General features: G+C 46.1%; 1 protein-coding gene across 1 annotated transcript in view; it reads right to left on the bottom strand.

Annotated features, from left to right (window-relative positions):
- Positions 1-12,239: 12,239 nt before the first annotated feature.
- The window catches only part of LOC146075610 (triacylglycerol hydrolase DDHD2-like), a 71,415-nt gene continuing 64,517 nt past the window's right edge, over positions 12,240-19,137 (bottom strand). Inside the window, exons 16-18 of the mRNA XM_083185015.1 lie at positions 15,813-15,968; positions 15,016-15,172; positions 12,240-12,417 (exon numbers count right to left, since the gene is read on the bottom strand). Coding sequence (XP_083041141.1) covers positions 12,336-12,417; positions 15,016-15,172; positions 15,813-15,968 — 395 coding nt within the window. The 3' untranslated portion in view covers positions 12,240-12,335. The remainder of the gene's footprint in view (positions 12,418-15,015; positions 15,173-15,812; positions 15,969-19,137) is intronic.

Genomic DNA, 19,137 nt, shown 5'->3' with positions numbered 1-19,137 from the left:
GCATGCGTCCGAAACTATATGATACAAATGAGAAACAGAAACTGTTGTACAACTGTTACTAATGTATTGTTCACCCTGGATACATTAGTGGATACAATCTCTAAAAAAGTTCTATTCAATGACCACAGCCTATAACTCATATGAGGAACAAAGAGGACTATTTTACATCTGGATAGTAAGGAAGGAGGTTTTAAAGAAAGGGTTTCTCGTGGAAATAATGAATGTACACGACTTGGGGCATAGGGTTTACCATCAATAGCATCGTCCTGTTTTAGGTGCTAGATTGAGAAATATCTTCATGCCATTCTTTCTTTACAGTACATTTCCCCTGGTCTTGAAATGATCTTTCACACCCCAATGTATCGGGACTCTCCTCACCTTTATTTAACTGCTCTGGTGCCCTCTGGAGTTCCGTGGTATTTCTCAATTTCAATCAAACAGCTGCAACCAAGGCTTCTCAATGATGGACTTAGCGTGGGGAGGGGGTATTGGTGATGGACCAATTACAGGTAAGAATGTTACTGTCATAAAATAAGGAACAGGAGACCTGGGGCACGCATTCCTATTTGGAAGTCTCACTGAACTTTACAGCAAATGTCTTCTTTCAAGATCTCTGGAGAAGTGGCTATGTGTCCCAGTACTCTCCGGGCTGCAACATACTGTAGTCATCAATCATGTACTACCTCCGTGTTTGGCTGCTACACAGTCAGAAGATCATTTGAGGTTACAGTTCCAGAATAACTTCTAGACCTGTGAAAATGAAGCTGTAATTCTTCCTCAACTGATTCCAAAGGCTAAGCAGTCAACATATTTTGGCAACACTTTCAAAATGATGACATGTTCACAATAGATGTCATTTCGAATGCATGTAATCAATCCATGATTTACAGTGAGGCCGGGGGATACATTTGTGTTATCCAAAGCTCGGATCCCTGGTTTCTCACTTGCTCTGCAGTCACTTTGCTTTCCAAACGCAAACTTTGTTTGGTCATCATTGTTTTTGGATTTGAATTTTTGCCGGCCCCGTATCTTGATTTTTACGAATAAAGAATTGCAGTAAGACCAGGTTGTGGTCACTGCTACCCAAATATTCTATTACTATGGTACTGTATTTGGCATTCAACCTATATTATTTGTTAATACTAAATCCATCAATGCCCCTTTAGGAGTCAGAGTTTCAACAGAGAGTGTTGTAAACTGATCCTTCAGTATGTTTTGGAATCGCCCAGTTTTTGTTGTTGTACTGGTCTCATTTGTCCAGTCAATGTCCTGTCAATCTCTCACACTTAATACCTGTCCCTGATCTGCCGACATTTTGATTTGGTATAAAAGTAGGGCCTGGTCCCTTTCATTCATGTTAGGAGGTCTGTAACATACCCCTATGAGAAGTGTATTTGATTTTTTTTGTTATTGTCGGTTCTCTCTGCCCATACGTCCTCAGTGTTATCCTCCGTGACTCCCCATGCTCATTCCCTATCCACATGGATTCAAGTTTGTTCTTACATAAAGGCTCCCTCCATGTTGTAAGCCAATCATGTGACTCGCTGCACCAAGTTTCCTATACCAATTATATCTTGAGCTCCAATTCCAATTATTTCCACCAATTGTCCTTGATGTCATACAACTCATTTTTGCATTACCCCCATTCTGTCCCATATTCCTCTATTTTTTTTTTATTATTAATTATTATTATTATTATTATTATTATTATTTATTTTGCTTTTGTCCCTTATCGCTCATTTTAAATATTTTATGTAGAAAAGAAATTAATAACAAGTCCCTGCCTCCTCCCTCCCTACTAATTCACACAGTCCCAATTCAATGTGTCGACTTCTCTATTTTAAAAAGGTGGTAGTTGTGGAAATCCATAACGAATATCACATAATTTGTTTGACCACACCGCAGGCAGCAGGATGGACACTGCCGTTAGTGTAAAATTAAAGGTCCTTCGGGTCTCCAAGAGCTTTTATGGAGTGTGGATGTCGGCTACCCTCACTGCTAGATTGACAATATCTTCTCTATGGAACAAATGTCTGGCACCCTGGTCTTTTAACTGTGTTGGACACCTCCTCATACTGGAGCATTTCCACCTAAGTGTCTTGTCCAGAGTTTTGACACCAAAGACTGATCCGAACTTTTGCCAAACGTAACATCATTCCTCTCGGCTAGAGGTTTACTTCCTATCAGCAACAAAGACATGGGACCAGATACCTATAGCCATCCAAACAGCTGTATGGGTTACTACAAGATCGTTTATGGAAAGTGCCATCCGAACTCCTCACAACCAAAACACTAATAATCCCGGCAGTTGTCACAGTGACAACAATACCTGTCATAGTAGCTAGAATTCTTTAGACAAGAGTGCCAGTACCTTGATGCCACCTGCCTGTGCTATCCAACTGTGTGTACAAGAGCTCACACATCATCCATATGTGTTCTATTATGCGCCCTGCCCTGCAGACCACCTTTGCCATCCCCAGTACTAGGAGGAGGCAAAATAAAGTCCCGAAGGGACATATTCATCTGACAAACGAAGAGAGGTGTTACATGCTTGGCACATCCAACCTGGCGCGAGCACTGGTCCAAGTACAGATCTGTGGGGTACCCCACTTGTAAACTTTCCCTCCTTTGACTGTACTTCGTTTACTACAACTCTCAGTTGAATGGATAAGTGCGTGCTTGCAGGACAGAAAATAATCTCAAAATCCAATCCCAAGCTTTCAAGTTTATTTAACAATGTTGGTTTATGCACAAGGCATATGAGCAGTGCTGAAAAAATACTGAGTGGCAAGTGCTTTTACCCTAAAAGCAATGGTACTTTACTGAAATGACCACATGAAAAATTACATATAAATCACATATAATAAAAATAAACATAAAAAAATGAATATGAAGATAAAAGCAATGATGATTTTATAATACGCCACAGGTGGACACTTGGATGTGGATAAGGGCCAAGTGGGATGTATAGTCCCCAAGGTGAGTGCACTTTACCAGTTTGGATGAAATTGAAGAGGCTCTTTTGTGTGATCCTGGAGTAATCCTCACTAATGATACGGAGCAGAGGCTGCCGCTGGAGGTGGTTCTTTGTAGGCTTCCGCTTGTTTAGGGACCAAGGAATTATCACAAGGTGGTTGATTTTATAATACCACTGGGGGGGTCCAAGATGCGGTGTCCGCCGGAACCAAACACAGGAAAATAAAAGCAGTATGATACTGGAGCCAGGTATGATCCACAATGGGCCAAATATCCACAGATTGGAGGTCCAAGGGGTATAGGGGCAACTAACGCGTTTCACTGTGTCCTGCAGCTTTATCAAAGGTTACAAGTTTATTTAACAGTCTGCAATGTGGGACAATGGCAAAAACCTTACAAAAGCCTAGATAAGCTATATCTACAACCCCACCTTGATCTATTCCTTTAGTCACCCAGTCAAAAAAGGCAATAAGATTTGTTGGACATGATCTTCCCCCAGTACACCATGCTGTTTTGGATCCTGTAAATTGCTGGTTTTGAGATATGCTACAACTCTTTGTTTTAAGAGTGCTTCCATCAATTTGCTTACTACTGATGTAAGGCTCACTGGTCGATAGTTGCTTACCTCTTCCATCCACTTTTGTGCAGTGGGACTACATCCGCTGTTTCCCAGACCTCTGGGATTACTCCAGTAACTAGTGACTGGTTGATTAATTCTGTTCTTGGTTTTACCAGCTCCCCTTTAAGCTCTTTTAGTATCCTTGGATGTATCCCAGCTAGCCCCATTGATTTATCCACTTTCAGTTTTGAGAGTTCTGAGAGGACTTTCTCCCCTGAGGGAGAAACAAGTACATTTACAGTTTTCTTACTATATTTGCACCTTAACTGTGGCCCATTCCCCTCTCTTTCATAAGTGAATACTAAGCAGTAATAATTATTAAAATGATCTGCTATAACATTGTCCCCATCAAGAAGACTTCCACTCTCTGTCTTTAGTCTTATTATTCCACTTTTTTATTTTCTCCTTTCAATTATATTCACTTACAGTATATACCTAAAAATAAGTGTGTTCCCCCCCCCCCCCCCCCCCCTTTACCCACTGACTGGGCCATTTTTTCTTCAGCCTGTGCTTTTGCACATCTGATTACCTTCTTAGCCTCCTTCTGTATAACAAGATACACCTCTTTGTCCTCATTATTCTGTGTCTGCTTTTTGTGTATCTACATTTCTTAAAGGCCAACTTTTTTGCTTTCACAATACTTGCTACATCTTTCGCAAACTAATATTTGCGGCTAAACCCCCGAAAACACCAGTTTTAGCGGGTTAACCGCAAATATTAAGTTTCACCTAAATGTATTAAAGGGGACCGCAGCAGGAATCTCCGATCCCTGCTGCGATCCCCCCTGCAGCGCCGCCGGCCGCATCCCCCGAAGCTGCCCGATGTATCAACATCGGGCAGCCCGGCATCGCAGCCCTGGGCTAACGCCATTCTAATGTGGCGATAGCCCGTTGTAGCCTATGGCTACATATTGCCAGAGCGGCAGTGCGGTCAGCGGGGTCGCGGGGGGTTCAGCGCATAACCGCGCATGCGCAGACCCCCGGCTTCCGGGTCAGGGCTTCACTGGGACAGGCTCCTTTCGGAGCCCTGTCCCTGCGCCCTGGCAGATGGTACATTTGGGCGAAATGATCACATTTTACAATGCGATCCTGGGCGGTAATATTCCGCCCAGATCGCATTGTAAATGTGATCAATGATAAATGGTGGCCTAAATCTTTTAACACAAAGGTCTGTTGCTTTCAGTATTGCACTTTTTATTTTTCCCACTTCTCCTGCACTCCTTCCAAGTTCCTCCACTCTGCCAAAGAATCCCTTCGATTTTAGGAAGGCTGATTTTGTAGAGATGGGAAACTCTCTAACACCTTTGTTTATGTGTGCAATGAGACGGTTTCTGTCATTATTCTGAACCGTACTGCTTGATGGTCACTGGATCCCAGGTTTTCACCCACATTTACATCAGATATTCTGACATGTGAAGGGCTTAGACATAGAATTTGATGGCAGGTAAGACATTATTGGACCTTCTTAATTTTTTCCATTCTTACAGTATTCTCAAAACTAATTTTTATTTTTATTATTATTAATATTTTTTTTTTGGTCTATTCCAGGCATGATTAAACTGTATTATCATCTGCCACAATTGATGGGAGGCTATTCCACTTGTCACCCCTCCCGTGATTTGCAAACCCCCGCCCCCTCCCGCAATTCACGGCACCCCCCTCCTGCGATTTGCAACCCTTATGATTCACGTCCCCTCCCGCGATTCATGCCCCCCCCCCTGGAATTTGCGGACCCCCATCCCCTCCTGCGATTCACGGCACCCCCCCTCCTGCGATTTGCGCCCCCCCCAGCGACACCCCTCCTGCGTTTCCCGCCCCCCCCGTAAATTTCACGGCACCCCCCTCCCGCGATTCGCGGATCCCCACAGCAACTCCGGTGATTCACAACCCCCCGTGCGATTCGCAGACTCCCCTCCCACAATTAACGCCCCCCCTCCCGCAATTCATGGCACCCCCGCGCCCCCTCCCTTGATTCTATCCCCCCTGCGCGCCCCCCCTCCCTCGATTTGTGCCCCCCCCTGCAGAATTTGCGGACCCTTGCCCCCTCCCGTGATTAGCAAACCGGTGCCCCCTCCTGCAATTCACGACACCCCTCCCTCCTGCGATTTGCGGCCCCCCCTGCGATTCTAGCCCTCCCTGCCGCGATTCTTGCCCCACCCCCCCCCCCTGGAATTTGCGGACCCCTCCCATGATTCACAGCACCCTCCGCGCCCCCCCTCCCACGATTCACGGAACCCCACGGCACCTCCCGCACTCCCATCCCGCGATTCACAATCCCCCTTAACCCCCCCGCGCGATTCCCACCTCCCACCCACGATTTGCAGACCCCCTCCCGCTCCCGCTAATTGCAGACCCCCGCGCACACCCCCAGCCCTCCTGCAATTTTCAGACACCCCTGACCCCTTTCCGGCAATCCCCCCCCCCCCCCCCCCAGCAGACCCCCGCAAACCCGCTCCTGCATTTCACATACCCCTGTGAAAATGGGGGATCCTGTACCGTCACAAGCAGGTGCCGCCCCTAGGTGGGAAATCTGGCCCTGGCTGCTGCGCTGCAGGTTCCCCCACTGCCAGAAGTTCTGATTGACTCACGGCCTATTCAGTCAGATATAATGGATGACCATCGATAGTTATCCAAGTAATATGTTACTACTATCGATGGCAGGGTGCAAAATCACCATCAATGGCGTCTGCACCAATGCCTATCCCTACTCTGCAACAGCCAAAAACCTTTACTACCCCTCATGCCCACACACCTCTATCACTGCCCTGCCTCCTGTTCTCCTGCCCCGTAACTTCTGCCAGTGGGGACCCGCTGACCCTGTGTTGCCCACATTCTCCTATCATGCTTTACCAACCAGCCTCCTGCTCTCATGCACCCTAACTCCCACCCAGTAGGAGGAGACACTGACTCAGGGCCACTGTCCTGTACTCCTGTGTTGCCACGCTGGACCCTCACCCACCCTCCTCTTTAGTCCCCCTTACGCCCAAACGTAACCTACCCAGCCTCCTGTTTTCCTGTGTCGTGACCTCCGCCAGTGGGGAGCCACTGACTCAAAAACACCCTACTATACTATTGCACACACACACCTAAACACGCACACACAGCCCCCCCCCATATCCACAAATGTCACTGCACCCTCCACACTATCAATGTACATCTTACTCTGTAACCGCTTTTTAATTAAACAAAACAATACACACCCCCTTCCAAATCATATGCTCTCTATTTAATAAATTTCACCTATAACTCAAGTTGCAATACAGGGATCTTTCATACAATTCGAACCATATGTCTCATAATACAAACGGTCACAAATTAAGGGGGCGCAGCCCCTTACGACGGTGTGAAGAGCGCCCATATATATACACAAAACATTATGAAAACCTATTGGCGAAAAAGTGCACAGCTGGCACATAAGGCATATAAGTACAATGTTGTCGAACAATTTGTGTGCTATATCAGGGATAGCCAACTTCTGTCCTCAAGCACACCTAAGGGGCATATACACGATAACAGCCAATCATCGTGGCTGTAGGCACGCGAGCTCTGATTGGCTCAAGAGCCGTGTCGCATTTGAAATGGCAGAGAGCCAACTGAGGGGTGAGGGAAGCCTGCGGTGCTGTGCTTCGCTTTCAAACACACAGTGGCAAAGGTGCCAGAGGGGTGGGGTAAACCTGCGGTACTGTTGTCTGATCTCTCCACCTCTTCTCAGTAGCAGGGAATGCCGTGTGGTATGGCGTACCAGCAACATATTTTTTAAGGTACCCCATACCCTATTACTTGCACCACTGACAATACCCAACATTCCCAGTGACCACCATGAGCATGAGAGAAAACTAAATAATCTGATTCATGCTCATTGTATATATGCAAGACAGAGGGGGTTTGCTGGTGCACTATGCAATCATTACTGTTAACATGTATTCCTTTTAGAATTCATTTATGAGGATGTTAGCATATGTGGCACCCCAGAACTTGGGGGTACCCTGTTTTAAGCCCCATCAGGAGGTTTGCTCGTTTTAACATTGGTGGCCAGTGCTGCCCTTAACTAAAATGGTGGCCGGACATTCGAGCCTGGGGGTCGCCAGGCGACCACCACCTGAGTTACCTGAGCCCTGGAAGGGAGGAGGGCCATCCTGCCATTGGTGGCTCAGCAGGGCGCCAATCCAAGGGGGACGGTCCAGTCTGTTGCCGGGCAGAACAGGGGGTGACAAGGGTCCCGGGGGCGGAGAGCAGCGCGTGGCACGAAGGAGAGGGGAGGAGTGATCCGGCCGCAGGAGAGGAAGGGAAGAAAAGAGCAGCGGGCAGACGGCGCAAGGTGACGCGGCCTGGTGAGAGACGGGAGCCGCAGTGGTGACCGGAACACCCCCGGACCTGAGGACGAGCCGGCACAGCCAGCAGCGCTCCCCAGCAGCGGTGACGCGGCAAGAGAGAGAGCCGCACACTACGCCGGGAGCGGGACCCCACACAGCAGCCACAGTGCGCGGATGAGACGCAAGTGCCCAGCAGTGCCCAGCAGAGGTCTCAAGTGCCCAGCAGAGGACTCGAGTGCCCATCATAGAACCACGTGGAGCACAAGGAGTCATGACTGACAGGAGTCAGCAACAGCAGCCGATAAACAAGGTACTTTACTACTGTCCCCCACACTGACAGCCCTCAACTGCCACCGCACAGAGACTAGCACTCAGTGTCTCTCAGGAGCCTACCCTCCTTTTGATAATGCCACCCAGCATCAAGTTCGCCCAAGCGCCATTTTAGCCTGAGGCGCAGCCCACCTTTTCAGTGACCACCTCCACCATCATCCTTTCACTCATTGGAAACTTGTTGTTGGAGTTACCCGCAGGATTGGCGTTGTGCCAGCCCCAGGACACCCTTTGCCTTGGATTACAAGTTCTTTATTTAGTGTTCATCCAACAGATACGGTGCACCTAGGCCCAAAAGGTACCTAGGACTCATAATAGAACTGCGCAGTTCAGGGACTCATTCTCTTTAAACCTGGACACTTATGGTAATTTTTGTAAGGTATAATTGTTGCATTCTTCATTCATGTGAAAGTTATTGCATGTCTTGCTTAATGATCTGAATAGCTCGTATGGTGGGTTAACTACCTGGTGACCCTGGTAACGCGGTATGCCGTGCGAATTGCGGCCCACTGGTGTGACGGAAGGCCCCATCATGCACGGTAACTTCCGTAGAGAACAGTATTACTGTATTGCATTTCCTGCATTGATTGGTTGAACAGTGTATAGTATTTACAGCAGCGTATTGTGCGGGGTGTGGCCTATGGTGTTACAGTGACCCCATTGCGCACAATATTAAGAAGAGAGGATTGCCTTTATTTATAAACTGTGGTTTGCCATTCTCGATACTGTATTGGTTAATAATTTTCATAGTGGTGGTCCACCATCCTTGTTACTGCCAAATAAAACCTTTGATCACCGTCCTAACGTGTGGTGACCATTCTGTGGGGTTGTTTGGGGTATTGTTTCCCTGGGGTGCCTTTGTCCCTCCGCCCTCTGAATTGCAGGCGAGTGAAGCAGGCAGGTTGCAGACAAGCAGTGCCGAAAGGAGAAGAGGAACACCAGGTAACGGGCACACACCTGCATGCAGTCTGACAACACCACACATACATTTGGCCAAATATATCTACCTACTCACAACGTTAAGGTCTCCTCATTAGAGCAGGTCCCTAACACTATGGGGTTCATGCCAGTCCAGCAAAACACAATTATGTTTTACATGGAAACACAGACCTCTGGCCTGGATGTAAAGGGGCATACACACGGGGCGGTGTAAGCCTTATTTCGGTACTTGTGTATTATCAGGGCGCCAAATTAGCATACGTACGGCATGCAATGCAATTTTCCTATATCATTTATACACTGCTCTCTACCCATGGGCGGTGCGATGCGATCGCATTGCATCACCGCAAAATTGCATGCGATTTTATAAGGTGCGATGCCATTGACTTTGCTATACATTTGTATGAGATGCAATGAGATTTAGGCACCCTCCCTACTATCCACGCCACCCCGATGCGTGGCGATCGCAGCGTAACACGTCCTCCTGACCTTTTCATACCCCCACTTATCCACGTTGGCGTGGAGTTGATTTTATATAGTGTGGCGAGCGCAGCGAGCCCGAAGCGTGGCAAGCGCACGCGGATTACCGTACATGTATTCCGCGTCCGCTCACCACGCTTTGGGCTCGGTGGCTCGCGCTATATAAAATCAACTCCACGCCGCCGTGGATAGTGGTGGTATGAAAAGGTCGGGAGGACACGTTCCGCCGTCGCTCGCCACGCTTCGGGGTGGTGTGGATAGTGGGGGGGGGGGGGGGGTGCATTTGTGCATACAAATGTATAGAAAAGTCAATGCTACCCTATACAATTGCATGCGATTTTGCGGTGCAATCGCATGCGATCCCATCGCACCCAGGGCCAGAGTGTAGTGAATGAATTACATAGGGAAATCGCATTGCATGCAAAAATCGCATGCGATGTGATGCGGTTTTCTTACACAGAATCACCCGCTAAGCCCTGATAATACACAAGTACCCTTATTTCTAAGCGATCTGACTAGATCGCTTGGAAATGAAACACGTATCGCTCCATGGGGCAGCGCGGATGGTGTAATGGTTAGCACTGCCTCACAGCACTGAGGTCATAGGTTCAATTCCCACCATGGCCCTAACTGGGGAGTTTATATATTCTCCCCGTAATTGCGTGGGTTTCCTCTGGCTAGTCCGGTTTCCTCCCACAATCCAAAAATATACTGGTAGGTTAATTGGCTCCCAACAAAATTAATCCTAGAAAGTCTGTGTGTGCATGTACATGTGGTAGGGAATATAGATTGTAAGCTTCACCGGGCAGGGAATGAGGTGAATGTTCAAATAGTCTCTGTTATTCTTTGAAAAAGCCCCCCAGTAGGGCGAAACGCGTTAGAAAGTTGGGACCCAGCCATCCGTTTGAAGTTTTTTTATGCAGCCCGAAACAGCAGATATCCTCTTGGATACAATTTACCCACATTGCGTCATCCACGATACAGCATTTCCATCTTTGCCAACACAGCCGCAGCCCAAGCCGTCACAGATCAGGAGAACGCCAGGAGGAGGAGATACGGCAAGCGTGAGAGGCTTACCGCCGTCAGCGTCTGTCCCCAGCCAGCAGCAGTGGGAGTGAGAGACTCGTCAGCTGCTTCCACTGCTCAACATGCGGATCCCCTCCCAACGGGACACTCCATTCCATCGCCACCATCGGATCATCACGGGTGAGATGGTGAGATTCACGTGCTAAATGCACGCAACTATACATATACCCAAGTGTTGACTATCCTTTGGTGAGGGATTAATTCCTTCTAAAAAATCCATCATTTGTGGCTATACATACCTCCCAACTGTCACGATTACAGCGGGACAGTCCCGATTTTCGGTCCTGTCCCGCTGTCCCACCCGCGGCAGGCATTGTCCCGCTGCGGGGGGTGGCAGTTGGGAGACCCCCCAATGTAATAGAATAGACGCTGTGCGCATGCGCACAGCGTCTATTCGCGTATGAAAATGAGGTCGCGGCTAATTAGCATAAGCCGCGACCTCATTTGCATACGCCCCGCCCCCTTTTCGGGCGACTGTCCCTATTTCTTAAGCATAGAAGTTGGGAGGTATGGGCTATCTGACATTCTTATAAAATTTGCGGGCAAAAGTCGGCATTTCCAATTACAAGGAATACACAGTGTGGAGTATATATGCTCATCTGTTGGAAGTCTCGTGGCTCTCTTATTATTCAAAGTACTGTATTATATTTATTTATTTTATATTACTTATTGTTACTCTTTACTCTTTATTTTGATGTTCATTTAATATATATGTATACATATTGATAAAATGGCTGCCTATTTATATGTGTATTTTTTTATAATTAATTTTTTTCATATTTAACATTTATATATAAAAATAAATTGCAAAATATTGCTTTTAAATTGCAACAGTCTCCATTGTTTCTGCCATGCATGCTCACTCATGGCACAGGAGAGATTATTTTAATTCTTAGCGCAGCCCTCCATTCCTTTTAGGAATTAAGTATGCTTTTTCTGTGTCACGGTCAGATTCTCAGTAATCTGACTCGTGAGTATATACAGTTCTTTTTGTTCTGACACTAGAACAATACTCGAGAACTGAAGCTGAAAAAATACACATTTTTATTTCTATATATTATATATTTTTTTATTTTGTGGTCAATTAGCGCCCAATCTACCTGTTTTTTCAGGGGTTATTCAGTTATTCTCTGTAAAGCGCTGCGGAATATGTGTGCGCTGTATAAGAAACGGTTATTAATAATAATAATTATAATAATAATAATAATAATAATGTGTATCTCCTATAGGGATGCACCCGCAGAGAAAGAAAGTACATGCATTGTCTATCCTGCTTAGATCACAGGGTTTTGCCTATAAACAAAGGCAAAACTCTGCTCCACACAGATCACTCAGCAGCATTGCGGGTGCATCGCATGTGTGCAGCAATGTGTGCTGAGCGATCTGTGCTTAGGCAGCTCGCACAGCATGGGGCAACCTGGGCATACGTTTTGTAATTGTAATAAAATGTGATTGGTGAATAACTAATGAAGTTTAATGTGGCATTTAGGACTTCAATTTAAAAATATAAATACTTTTTTTTATTTTTTTTATTATTATACCAAGAAACATTTTCTTAACTCCTTCTGTGCCAGCTCAGCCACACTCGTATTGCTATTGCATTGGCTGGTCCATGCTGATCCCCGTGATTTGGTAAATCTCTTTAAGAAATAGCAAAGCGGTATCTTCTGAGGTCCTACACAAACAGAAATAAAAAGAGTATTCTCTAAGCATTGTATACAAATAATATAAGGGAATTATCTGGTAGATGCATTAAGCCTGGTGTAGTGATAAAGTGAAAAGTGATAAAGTAGCAGCCAATTAGCTTCTAACTTTCATATTTCAAACACAAAATGTAACTTGACATTTAGGAGCTGACTGGTTGGTACTTTGGGGCAGATGTATTAAGCTTGGTAAAGTGCAAGGTCATAACTTAGTAGCCAATCAGCTCCAAAATGTGAAATTACAGGCTGGGTTTTAAAAGTGACAGTTAGGTGCTCATTGGCTGCTGCGTTATCATTGGCCACTTTATCATCACTTCACCAAGCTTAATACACCTGCTCCTCATTCAGGATCTTAATTCAGATGGTCAGAATCCCAATGGTAAGCAATTAAGGTTAGGAACTAGGTAAAAGATTAAGACTGCAACATGATTAGTCTGTAGGGTGTTGGTGGTTAAGGGTAGGCTGCAGGAATGGTTAGGGATATGGATAGGGATAGAGACAGGATTAAATTATAGGGATACATCTGGATATTGACCATCAGGATTGTGACTGCAGGGATTTCACACCCAACCACACTTAACTTCATTGGACTTCTAAAAACTTCAATTTGATTATGCTCCAAAAATTAGGAGATCTCCACGCAAAAAGGAGAAAAGGGAAAAAAGTTAACTTTCCTCTTTCATCAATGTGGTCGACACTAAGGAGCTAATTTACTAAGTCTTCAAACAATCAGATTCTGAATATAATTGTACTATTTCCCTAAAGATTGTAAGCTTGTGAGCAGGGCCCTCCTACATTTTGACTGTCTGTAAATACCCAGTTTGTTGTATCACTGTCTCCTTTGTAAAGCGCAATGGAATATGCTGCGCTATATAAGAAACTGTTAATAAATAAATAATAAATAATATTGAAGCCTAGACAATGAGACAAAATCTGATTGGTTACTATGGGCAACATCACATCTTTACATTTTTTAATCCCAAAGCTATAACATTTGAAATGTGCCCTCAATGTGCAGCACTATTAATCCAAAATGGGCATCTCTGGATGCAACAATGATACAATTTGCAGTGGGTGCAAAATAGCGCAAATGGCTGCCATCTACTCAATGAACGACCAAGTTTGAAAATAAGGTTATCTACCTCAATGTAAGCCTGGCAAAGTTACAAAGTAATCCACTCGTCAGCGTGATGCCTGCCAACCTCTCTTGCGAACATTGTAAAGAAAAAATTGCCAACGTGTAAAAAGAGCTCTTCTTGCAAATACCAAAATTTAGCACCAAAATGGAAAACTCTTTGGGCTGGAAAGAAGGTTTAATCCAAATAACAGTCATGTCTTCAGGAAAGATAAGAAAACATGATTGACAGGACAGCTCTCAGAAACTCTCCTAGCTGTGGAAACAGTGGCGGATCCACCACGGGGCGAAAGGGGGTGTTCACCCCGGGGCCCCCACACATCAGAGGCCCCCACACTCCAGTCTGTGGTGGGTGGCAGGCAGTGGGTCCCTGTGGCAGCTGGACAGACAGATCCCCTGCCCCTGTCGCCCAGTGGTGAATCCTCCACTGCCTGTAGGGAGGGCTGTTGTCCTCTGTGCAGTCAGTGTGGCAAGTTTTGAAGGCTCACCTGGGTCTGAACGTGCAGCTGCACTGCTCACCCCACTGCACACTACAGCACATGGGAGACAGAATGACAAGGGAGACCGTGCGACACTGAAACAGCCACAGCAGGAAGCATAGTGGCATAATATGGATTTCCTTAGGGTATGTAAATCATAAGATATGGCCAAGATGTCCAGGGGGATCATTATGTGAAATATTTCTGCAATATTATTGCATGGGTCTATGATCTGTCAGCGGATTACAGGGATGTAGTAAATGTCTACACATTTACAGCATATTTGCAGAGGGGGAAGGAGGTCGTGAGAGGGTGGGGTGAGAGGAGGGGGGCCCCACACATTTCTACAGTATATGTCGAGTACAGATTGTGTGTCCATTTTGGCATGCGAAATAGAGAAGGACAACGCCTGTCTCAGTGACTGTAGTGCAGAGGGTATGCAATAAATAATAATCCAGTTTCTGAAGATTTCTGCTATTTCTGGGACTTGCAGTTCCTCTATCTGAATGTGAGGTGGACTTTTATTTGCGTATCTCATTGGCAGCCAGAAAAAGAGGGCCAAGCTCCAACTGACAAAAATAAATAAAAAAATCAAAGAACGTCACGGAGGAAAGAGAAGCTGCTTGGACATTCGAAGACAAATTCCAGTGCTATACCTTAATGTCCCCCCACATGTAATCATTCATACACCATTGGCTTCTAGTGATTTGAAAATACACAATCTCACAAACATTGCTTCAGCTCACAAAATGTCTGCCAGTGCTGTTTGGACAATCCAAGAAAAAGACAGCACATTTCACTGCGCATTGAAATGAAAGAGTTTTAGTTTGGTTGGTTCCCTTTCAAGATGCACACTAATACTACTATACTTTTTTACTGTACTTTTTTAGTTGAAACTATATTATAAACATAATTTCCATGTCTTCTACAGAATGAAGCATATGTGTAGTTATTACCAGTAACATAGATGACTCTGTAGTGCAAACAGATATTCATTGAAGCTCTCAATCGGTTTCTCCTGGAGAACATAATCAAAACGTTGACCTCCATTTAGCATTCCCACATCGAGATGTACAGGTTCTTCCTTCACAGGAACATCATCTGATTTCACAGCTGCAGACATACAAAAAAACACAGTTTCTGGGACTGTCTTAAAAAAAATGCAGATGTGCCTATGCAAGTGTGAGATGTCACCAAAATCATTAATGGAGACTATGTTGTATATGGATGTGCGACAGGATAGCAGACAATGATATATTTTTCGTAAATCAATCACAGATGTACACAGGGTGGGTTTTCACTCTGTCTGGGAGGTGGCGGGATTTAGTATGAAGCTTTTCAGGATTTTGCGTGAGTTTATTTATTAAATAATTGACAAGGAAAAATTAGGTTGCTTTGCGGCTTGAAAAAAAAAAACATAGACACAAACAAAATCCCAAACCTCCCGCAGTTTGGAGAAATTTACATTTAGCCTATAGTGACTTTTGTCTCTGGATTAAGAAGTTTCTGGTTGTGTTGTTAGTACGATATACACAAAGGCATGCAATGTCATTTTACCATTTATACTCGAGTATAAGCTTACTTTTTCAGAACATTTTTTTATGCTGAAAAAGCCCCCCACGGCTTATACTCGAGTGAGGGTCCCACTTGAGTCAATACGTTTTCCCAGTTTTTTGTTGTAAAATTAGGTGCCTCGGCTTATATTCGGGTTGATTTATACTCGAGTATATACGGTACTTTGAATGTAAATTACCGGTATTGGTGTCTGCCGCAAGAGAAAGGTCAGAAACAGACATCGCTGCAGTTGGAGGTGGTAAGGAAGGCACAGGAGGCTGGGTAAATGTTTTCCACGCAACCCTCAGAGAGCCCAAGAGGTCTGTGCCCATGCGAGTAAATCCTTCTTTCAGTTCTGCGAGGAAAATAGAATTAGTCAGCGTCTTGCTATAGCCCTGTGATCAAGTAATCGCCACATAGTAAAACTCTGCCCTGTGCAAGCCTGCAAAAATATTGCAGCACTGTGATTATTTATGATTTACAGTTTCTTACATAGCACAGCAAATTCCATTGCACTTTACAATTGGAAAAAGTGATTAAAAAAATAAAAAAATGGCGTATAGGTAGGAATGCCCTGCTCACAAGCTTACAATCTATAGGGATAATCGAAGAGATACATAAGGATAGAATTCCAAAGCATGGCAGTCCCACCAGATTGCAAGACAGTTCTGATGGGATGCAATTAGATATGAATGCTACTGGAGGATATGTGGAGGTTCTGGATTACAATAAGCTGCCACGAATAGGTGAGTTTTAAAGGAAGGCTTCGGAGTTCGAGCCAACCTCTAAAAGTCTGCGCTTTTGTGGTGTATTAACACCTGAGGAAGAAGCAACCAGTCTGTAAAATCTCTGCAGACCTTCCACAGGCACCTGTAACTGCTGAGTCTGGTGCTGTGTGGCAGCTATTTGCTGAAATATTTCCTGCACCATAGCCTTCATTGAACTCATAGGTTCACGCAGAGGCCTCACTATGCCGAGATAAATGGCTGCACTGATCACACATGAGAGGGTCAGCAGGGGAAGAGAAAAACCTGGTGTTGCATAAAGTGCAATTTCTCCCCATAATGAACCAAACAGTCACACTTGTAAACAGATATTCACATATTGAAAACATAGGGGGGATAAAAGCAAGTCTGCCCCTGCCCCAGCCGTGTCAGGGACACTTGTCAAACAGACCCAGTGGGAATGTAATGGTGCTATTAGTGGAATTTTATACCAGTGAAACAAGCCCTTAAAAAGGAGCTGTATCTCAGTTTAAAAATAAAAATAAAAAGGAAAAAAGAAAAAGTTTATAATGTAAAAAAGACCTAATCTCCCTGAGGAGAAGAGGCCCAGAGAACCTACTCCTCCGGGCACTGTTTCTAAGACAGGAGTCTGAGTGGGGATAGAGGAGGGAGGAGCCAGCAGCAGCAAAGTTTCTTAAAGTGCCACCTCTCCAGTACACCTACTCTATCCCCACATGTAATGACTGCAGTGTCCCCTGCTGCATGTAGGTGAAAAAGGAGCTGTTTTCGGTGACGCTCCCCCAGTTTAAACCCTGTACCAGTGAATCTGTAGACAGGAGTGCCTTGGAGGAGCCAGAACAAGCTGCACACTGTTCCTTGCAGGAAATGGCGCTGAGTCACTGCTCTTCCTGCTCTGAGGAAGCACCGCCCCCTGTAATGGCGCCGGAGTAGCAAAAATATGTAAAACCATGCCTAAAGGTCATTGTTTACTAAAAAGTGGTCAGTGTGCACAGGGGGTTATGAGATCCCCCAGAGAGGGTCCGTATGCCCCCCTGTGCATGTGCCACACAAGTTAACCAGGGTACCCCCTAGCTGTATCCCCCAGCTTCTGCTCACCACTCAGACGTTTAGGAGTGTGCGGCAAACTGCGGGCGTGTGCGCAATGCCAGGTGGTACACTAACTCTTTCTGGAATGTGTTCCGGCAGTGGGGAACTCAGCAGCACTAGTGGCGTAACTATAGAGGGTGCAGGGGATGCAGCTGCTATGGGGCCCAGAGGCTTGGGGGGCCCCAAAGCAATCCCCTGCACCCTTTAGATTTTTTAAATAGTGCTGTGCCCACCGGTGGAGGGAACTGGCAGCGGCAGATGACCGGTGACTGTAAGAGGAAAGAGGCTGAGGTTGACACGGCCAGGAGCAGGGAACGGTACTGGCGGGAGCAGGGGACCCGTCCAGCACTGCCACCAACAAGTGCAGTATGATAGCGGTGGTGTCAAGTGACCATGTGAGCATGGAGACCACTGTGGCACGGTGGCACTGAGAGCAGAAGACCAGTGCCAGGAGGAGCAGGAGATTGGCGCTGCTGAGAGCAGGGGGGCAGCACTGTTGGAAGCAGGAGACAAGCGCCGGACAGAGTAGAAGACTGATGCGGCCGGGTGCAGGGGACCAGCACCGGGGGAGTGGAAGACTGATGCGGCCGGGAGCAGGGTACCAGCACCGGTGGAGAGCAGGAGACTGGTGCTTCTTGGAGCAGGACCAACAGGTACATTGTAACAGTGGTGTCAGCAGGTGACAGCGGTTGTAGAAGTGAGGGGCTAGAGGCTGCGGCGCTGTGGGCAGGAGACAAGCGCCTGGGTTTGGAGCAGTTGTCCAGGAAGGGGGGGAGGGTTACCAGACCAGAGTTACATTGGAGGGAATTAGGAGGGGTAACAAGTGATGCTTGTCACCTTTTCAAATGCCTGCTCTTTCTCCCCTCCCCCTACTTTCATAACTTACCCCCTCCCCCTTCCCCATCTTGGTCCTTTATTTTGCTGTTTATCCATCCCCTCTCTCTTTTCTCCTTCTCTCTCACAGTCTCTCCTTTCTCTCTGCCCCCTTTCTACCAGGCACTCTATCCCTCTCAGTCTCACCCATTTCTCTCCCTGACACTTTCCCTCTCTCTCTCATTCTCTTTCCCTGGCACCCCCTTTCTCCCTGATACTCTCACACCTGTTCTTTCCCCTGACACTCCCTTTTCTCCCAGACACCCTCTCTTCCGTTCTTTCTCTCCCCGTCTCTCCTCCTTACACTCTCTTGTTCGGCTGTCTCTCCCTCCCTGGCATTCTCTCTCCTGAATGCACCCATCCCTTTCTCTTTCTTGCTTATCCCCCTTTCTCTCACCTCTCTCTCTTTCTCCCTCTGACACCTTCTCTCCATCGCTCCTCACTTCTAATTCAATCTTTTTTCCATAAAACCCCTCTCCCTGACCACCCATATCTCCTATCTAATTGTTTTTAATTCGCTGACACCCTCTGTGTTTCTCACTCCCCTCACTCTTTCTACCCCCCTCAATGGGCATAGTAGTTATAATGGTAGGGGGCCCTTTCAAAATTTCCTATGGCGCCCACAAAGTTGTAGTTATGCCTCTGCCTGAAGAGGTCAGTATTTGTCCCCCCATAAGCTCCCACGGTGCAGCCATGCTGCATGTCCAAGCAACATGCCCCCAAATAATTAAAAGTTTCAAATAACAAATACAAATCTTTGGAGCTTCAGAGTGTGCATCCTCTCCAGAGGAAACAGTTTTCTAAATTGAGCTGTGGGAG

Source organism: Crinia signifera, chromosome 4 (genome assembly GCF_055691185.1).
Source record: "Crinia signifera chromosome 4, ASM5569118v1, whole genome shotgun sequence".
NCBI lineage: Eukaryota > Metazoa > Chordata > Amphibia > Anura > Myobatrachidae > Crinia > Crinia signifera.
The sequence above is the reverse complement of the archived record's forward strand: the minus strand, read 5'-3'. Positions and strand labels throughout refer to the sequence as shown.